The sequence below is a fragment of the Coregonus clupeaformis genome, chromosome 11 (assembly GCF_020615455.1).
Source record: "Coregonus clupeaformis isolate EN_2021a chromosome 11, ASM2061545v1, whole genome shotgun sequence".
In the NCBI taxonomy this organism is placed as follows: domain Eukaryota; kingdom Metazoa; phylum Chordata; class Actinopteri; order Salmoniformes; family Salmonidae; genus Coregonus; species Coregonus clupeaformis.
The window spans coordinates 51273429-51280738 of NC_059202.1; the positions used below are offsets into that span (position 1 = coordinate 51273429).

At 44.3% G+C, this 7310-nt stretch overlaps 1 protein-coding gene across 1 annotated transcript in view; it reads left to right on the plus strand.

Annotated features, from left to right (window-relative positions):
* Positions 1 to 6916, plus strand: part of LOC121577086 (transmembrane and coiled-coil domain protein 3-like) — a 41245-nt gene extending 34329 nt beyond the window's left edge. The window contains exons 5-7 of the mRNA XM_041890856.2: positions 251 to 700; positions 4065 to 4200; positions 4300 to 6916. Of these exons, the coding sequence (XP_041746790.1) occupies positions 251 to 700; positions 4065 to 4200; positions 4300 to 4602 (889 nt within the window). The 3' untranslated portion in view covers positions 4603 to 6916. The remainder of the gene's footprint in view (positions 1 to 250; positions 701 to 4064; positions 4201 to 4299) is intronic.
* Positions 6917 to 7310: the final 394 nt, after the last annotated feature.

Here is a 7310-nt window from a genome sequence, read left to right on the forward strand (position 1 = left end):
TGTGTGTGTGTGTGTGTGTGTGTGTGTGTGTGTGTGTGTGTGTGTGTGTGTGTGTGTGTGTGTGTGTGTGTGTGTGTGTGTGTGTGTGTGTGTACACAGTGGAGGGATTTTGGTTCTTGGACAGAAGAGACAGCTTGTCTTATCACACACCCTGGCTGCAGTGGATACGGATTGATCAGGCCACCATATATTAACAAATCTGTGTCCTATGACGATAGATAATAATCATATTTTTTCTATTTTTCTTCAGGAACAAGTTTGGCAGTGCCGACAACATCGCTCACCTGAAGACCTCCCTCGACACGCCCTCTCCCTTCCACTCTGAAGGAACTGGGCGGGCCTTGAGTGGGAGCGCCACCATAGTGGGCGGGAAGACCCCCACCCCCGCCGCCACACCCACGCCCAAGTACACCAGCGATGACGAGTGTTCCTCGGGCACATCCCTGTCGGCGGACAGCAACGGGAACGCAATGGCTCTGGGCGTTGGGTTGGGTCTAGAAGTGGGTGTCGGGGCTGTGGTGACCCCAGGGCAGATCCTGGAGGCTGGGGACAGCCAGGGGAGGCTGGGCCTGACCACGGAGGAGGTGAGGGAGATCAGGGAGGCCCAGGGGCAACTGGAGGAGGACATGGAGGGATTCAGAACCCAGTTCAAGAAAGACTATGGCTTCATCACCCAGACGCTACAGGAGGAGAGATACAGGTCAGGTCACAGTCATAAACACTATACAGTTGAAGTCGGAAGTTTACACACACCTTAGCCAAATACATTTAAACTCAGTTTTTCACAATTCCTGACATTTAATCCTAGTAAAAATTCCCTGTTTTAGGTCAGTTAGGATCACCACTTTATTTTAATAATGTGAAATGTCAGAATAATAGTAGAGAGTGATTTATTTCAGCTTTTATTTCTTTCATCACATTCCCAGTGGGTTAGAAGTTTACATACACTCAATTAGTATTTGGTAGCATTGCCTTTAAATTGTTCAACTTGGGTCAAATGTTTCGGGTAGCCTTCCACAAGCTTCCCACAATAAGTTGGGTGAATTTTGGCCCATTCCTCCTGACAGAGCTGGTGTAACTGAGTCAGGTTTGTAGGCCTCCTATAGGATTGAGGTCAGGGCTTTGTGATGGCCACTCCAATACCTTGACTTTGTTGCCCTTAAGCCATTTTGCTACAACTTTGGAAGTATGCTTGGGGTCATTGTCCATTTGGAAGACCCATTTGCGACCAAGCTTTAACTTCCTGACTGATGTCTTGAGATGTTGCTTCAATATATCCACATAATTTTCCTTCCTCATGATGCTATCTATTTTGTGAAGTGCACCAGTCCCTCCTGCAGCAAAGCACCCCCACAGCATGATGCTGCCACCCCTATTCTTCACGGTTGGGATGGTGTTCTTTGGCTTGCAAGCCACCCCCTTTTTCCTCCAAACATAACAATGGTCATTATGGCCAAACAGTTCTATTTTTGTTTCATCAGACTAGAGGACATTTCTCCAAAAAGTACGATCTTTGTCCCCATGTGCAGTTGCAAACCGTAGTCTGGCTTTTTTATGGCGGTTTTGGAGCAGTGGCTTCTTCCTTGCTGAGCGGCCTTTCAGGTTATGTTGATATAGGACTCGTTTTACTGTGGATATAGATATTTTTATACCTGTTTCTTCCAGCATCTTCACAAGGTCCTTTGCTGTTGTTCTGGGATTGATTTGCACTTTTCGCACCATAGTACATTCATCTCTAGGAGACAGAACGCGTCTCCTTCCTGAGCGGTATGACGGCTGCGTGGTCCCATGGTGTTTATACTTGCGTACTATTGTTTGTACAGATGAACGTGGTACCTTCAGGCGTTTGGAAATTGCTCCCAAGGATGAACCAGACTTGTGGAGGTCTACAATTTATTTTCTGAGGTCTTGGCTGATTTCTTTTGATTTTCCAATGATGTCAAGCAAAGAGGCACTGAGTTTGAAGGTAGGCCTTGAAATACATTCACAGTTACACCTCCAATTGACTCAAATGATGTCAATTAGCCTATCAGAAGCTTCTAAAGCCATGACATCATTTTCTGGAATTTTCCAAGCTATTTAAAGGCACAGTCAACTTAGTGTATGTAAACTTCTGACCCACTGGAATTGTGATACAGTGAATTATAAGTGAAATAATCTGTCTGTAAACAATTGTTGGAAAAATTACTTGTGTCATGCACAAAGTAAATGTCCTAACCGACTTGCCAAAACTATAGTTTGTTAACAAGAAATTTGTGGAGTGGTTGAAAAACAAGTTTTAATGACTCCAACCTAAGTGTATGTAAACTTCCAACTTCATTTGTGTGTGGACACCCCTTAAATTTAGTGGATTCGGCTATTTCAGCCACACCCGTTGCTGACAGGTGTATAAAATCGAGCACACAGCCATGCAATCTCCATAGACAAACATTGGCAGTAGAATGGCCTTACTGAAGAGCTCAGTGACTTTCAACGTGGCACCATCATAGAATGCCACCTTTCCAACAAGTCAGTTTGTCAAATGTCTGCCCTGCTAGAGCTGCCCCGGTCAACTGTAAGAGCTGTTATTGTGAAATGGAAACGTCTAGGAGCAACAACGGCTCAGCCGCGAAGTGGTAGGCCACACAAGCTCACAGAACAGGACTGCCGAGTTCTGAACGTAAAAATCGTCTATCCTCGTTTGCAACACTCACTACCGTGTTCCAAACTGCCTCTGGAAGCAACGTCAGCACAATAACTGTTCGTCGGGAGCATCATGAAATGGGTTTCCATGGCCGAGCAGCCGCACACAAGCCTAAGATCACCTTGCTCAATGTCAAGCGTCGGCTAGAGTGGAGTCAATCTCGCCGCCCTTGGACTCTGGAGCAGTGGAAACGTGTTTCTTTGGAGTGATGAATCATGCTTCACCATCTGGCAATCCGACGGACGAATCTGGGTTTGGTGAATGCCAGAAGAACGCTACCTGCCAATTGTAAAGTTTGGTGGAGGAGGAATGATGGTCTGGGGCTGTTTTTCATGGTTCGGGCTAGGCCCCTTAGTTCCAGTGAAGTGAAATCTTAACACTACAGCATAGAATGACATTCTAGACAATCCGGTGCTTCCAACTTTGTAGCAACAGTTTGTGGAAGGCCCTTTCCTCTTTCAGCATGACAATGCCCCCGTGCACAAAGCGAGGTCCATACAGAAATGGTTTGTCGAGATCGGTGTGGAAGAACTTGACTGGTCTGCACAGAGCCCTGACCTCAACCCCATCGAACACCTTTGGGATGAATTGGAATGCCGACTGCGAGCCAGCCTAATCGCCCAACATCAGTGCCCGACCTCACTAATGCTCTTGTGGCTGAATGGAAGCAAGTCCCCGCAGCAATGTTCCGACATCTAGTGGAAAGCCTTCCCAGAAGAGTGGAGGCTGTTATAGCAGCATAAGGGGGACCAACTCCATATTAATGCCCAGGATTTTGGAATGAGATGTACGACGAGCAGGTGTCCACATACGTTGATCATGTAGTGTACAAGCTCCATTTCAATAAGTTACTATTACAACTATGACAAGCTCCATTTCAGTAGGAACTACAGTAGGAACTGTTGTTGTAAAAGAGAATGTTCTTCATGAGGAGAGATACAGGTCAGATTACTTGATCAGCATTATTAAACCTCCATTACAATACAGAAGTAACTACAACAGCAGGAACATAACTAAAATGTTAGGTAATCCCTCTCACTGCACTTGCCAGTATCACTTTTTTATTAAGCTTATGCGTCGACATCATATTACACAGGTGGTGTTAGTCTCATCATCTATCGGTAATCTTCTTTTTTTGCTGTTATATTTTGCTTGTCTCCAGCTGGTCTTGTTGCTATGTATGCTGCCAGCGAATGACCAATCCACAGAATGAAATATAACACTAGTATACTACACAATAGTATTGTATTTTATCTCTATGGATCAATCATTGTCTATAATTCAAATTCATGGTAGAATGACCAATTTGAGTGTTTTTGTCATTCTATTTCCTGGTAGGTATGACCAATCACAGTGTAAATATAATTGTATTTCCTGGTAGGTGTGAGCGGTTGGAGGACCAGCTGAATGATCTGACTGAGCTCCACCAGGCCGAGACAGCCGACCTGAAACAGGAGCTGGCCAGCATTGAGGAGAGAGTGGCCTACCAAGCCTACGAGAGGGCTAGAGACATACAGGTACTGTACTGGTGCATTGCTACTGGCGTCAGCGCAATGACAGTAGCTAGCTGTTTTCTAGACAGGGTTTATTGACCACGTTCTCCCTCCCCTCCACAGGAGGCGCTAGAGTCATGCCAGACGCGCGTCTCTAAACTAGAGCTCCAGCAGCAGCAGCAACAAACCGTCCAGCTCGAGTCCCGTGATGCCAGGGTGCTTTTGGGTAAAAGCATCAACATCATGCTCGCCATTGTCACCGTGATCCTTGTATGTGTCTCCACGGCCGCCAAGTTCGCCGCTCCCCTCCTGCGGAGCAGACGCCACGTTATGGGAACCTTCCTGGGCATGTGTCTGCTGGCGCTGTTCTGGAGGAACTGGGAGAGTCTACAGTGTGCTGTGGAGAGGGTCCTGGTGCCAGCCTGAGGGGGACAATAGTCTAATGCTGTCCATGCCATTCACTGCAACAAATGATCTACTTACTGATCTCAGAACTCCAACAAAACAGCCTATTTATAAGTGGTAAAATGCAGAAGGTGCATAGTGCAAAAGAAGTCCGATGGGGGAAAATGGAGCTAGCAAAGCATGGTCACTGACTGGTTAATCTCATCACCCAGAATAACACTGAATATCACGGCAATGTGGGGTGAATGAACACACAACGACAGACATTATAACAACAGCAACTACAACCACACTGCTAGAGAATGTTCCAGTCCTTGATCAGTGCTGTTTCTTGCAATGTTAAGGTTGATTCGCTGCACCCAGAAACAAGTCTCGCAGTGTTAAGTCCGTCATGAGAGACTAATGACTGTTTAAGATATAGGTTCTCCATTGGTCAGAAGAGGGGATGCTGTCCACAACACACTACAACAAATAATTTCCAGACACAGTCAGATCACGTGCATAGTGCAGAAGAATTGCAATAGAGCAAGCCTGATGGGGGAAAGATGGGAGCTGGGTAAAGCATGGTTACTAACTGACTGACTGTTCATTATATAGGATCTCAATCTCCATTGTCTCTGACAGGGTTGGTGGGTTGGTCACGGCACACAATCATCAGAGGGCACGGTTGCATCACGGTTGTCTTACGGTCACAGAGGTTCATGGTTCGTGGTTCTTCACCCTATCCACGCCATCAATACACACACACAAACACACACACACACACACACAACTCAGCCTTGATGCTCTGCTCTCCCAACATTCTACTACAGAGACTATAGTTCACAAGACAGGAGTGAGGGAGGCGGACATCTTTTTAAAAATCTTTTATGTCTTAAGGTTTGTGTCTTACAGCCAATCCGCATTCCTTCTTTATTACCTTGCCTGCAGTCAGAAGTTTGTCAGCCATTTTTTAAAACTGTTGTTGACTTGGTTTGTTTACTTCTTTTATTGGATACATTTTAAAAGTGAAATATGTTCGATAGATTTTTTTAACGACCACTTGTTTGTTTGTTTTTAGGAAAGAATGTTCTCTGTTTCCCTCTAGATGGATAAGTGACGGGATGCTGTCTGAAGGTTGGGGGTTTGGGGGGTTAAAAAAAAATATCTATATACAAACTTAGACGAACAACAACTTACAGACACACACAAACCATGACTACATCTCCTCTGCCCAGACCAGCATGTTCACACCTCCATCCCTACTGCCTGCATTATTGTTTGCCACTTGGCCGTAAATTGTACCCATTTGTTTTTCTCAGTCGCCCATGCTATTTCAATATTTAAATAAACGGAATTCCAATAGTAATAATTAATGTGATAGAGAAAGTAGGAGGGACTGATTGGGTAATTTGCCAATTGATCGATGTGTGTTGACCTTCAAGAGGAAATTGTGGACTATCTATAACACTGTGATATGAGGCATTGGGTTCTTTTACTGTTCCTCTGAAACTCTTTTTCTGTTCCAATGGGTGATAGGCTAGCTACTCTATTACAATGAGAAGCAACTGAGCATTGAGCAGCCTTGCATACTCCACAGTGGACAGAGGACACTACAGGTTTGCAAAAGGAGTCTATTTTATGGACGTGTGTGGGTGTGGATGTGTGTGTGGGGGGGGGGGGGCATGCATGAGGACTAGTATCTGTATGAAGACTTAACATGACAAATATGGACAATATCTAATGTTTGTTTGTTGTAATAACATTTCCTCTATTTTGTTTGTTTGTGTTGACCTAGTCAGTCACAGACAGGGTTGTTGATATTTACCTGCTGCTGACTGTATGTATACAGTATGAGATTACAGCCCAGTTTAAGATGGTGCTAGTGTTGCAATACTCAGGTAACTTTCCCAAAATGTCCATGTTTTCCAGAAATCCTGGTGGGAGGATTCCTAATTCCCTGCTTATTCACATTTTGATTCCAGGAATCTTCCAACTGGGAATTTGGGGAAAATTACCGGAATTTTGCAACCCTAGAAGGTACTTGCTTGGTTCAATGAATCGCAAACAAACCGCAACGTAATTACGACGCAATTATTACGTAATTACCGTTTTACCGTTTTAATTTCTAACTACAGTACCTGCTAAACGGGACTGCAGAAATTCTTTGTGTTCCTCTGTTTTGATACACCTGAAGAATTTACCTGAACATGGATTAGATTAATTACAGAGTCTTATTCATCTTCAGTGCATAATAATATGATTTACCTGTTCTCATGTATTATGTGCCTTCCTGTATGTGACAATTCTGTTTAAATTAAACAAAATAAAATGTTATCAACAAACCACTCCATGATATTTGAGTGAGTTTGGATATTTTGTCCTTGCCTGTCAGATATTTGCGTTTGAAAAAAAGTCAGGAATACCACCTTAGTGGTGTGGATGACAGTAATGGTCAAAATAATGAATGAACTAATGAAATAAAGTAATTAGTAGTTCATTCATGTCTGAGGTTTTTCCGTTAATAAAGTTGAGCTGTCAACTGGCCAGGTCTGTACTATCACCACAAGGGGGCGTAAGTGCTTCATCATAGATCCTGACGAATAGTTACCTAAACAATTCAACAGCGGCCTCGACTGGCCATGATATTTCATGACATGACTCCTCCACTAAACTCTCTCCTGTCTAGTTTCCATCCCACACTGCAGTGAATCGAGGTCTGTCTGTCTGTCCATCCATGGATCGATTCC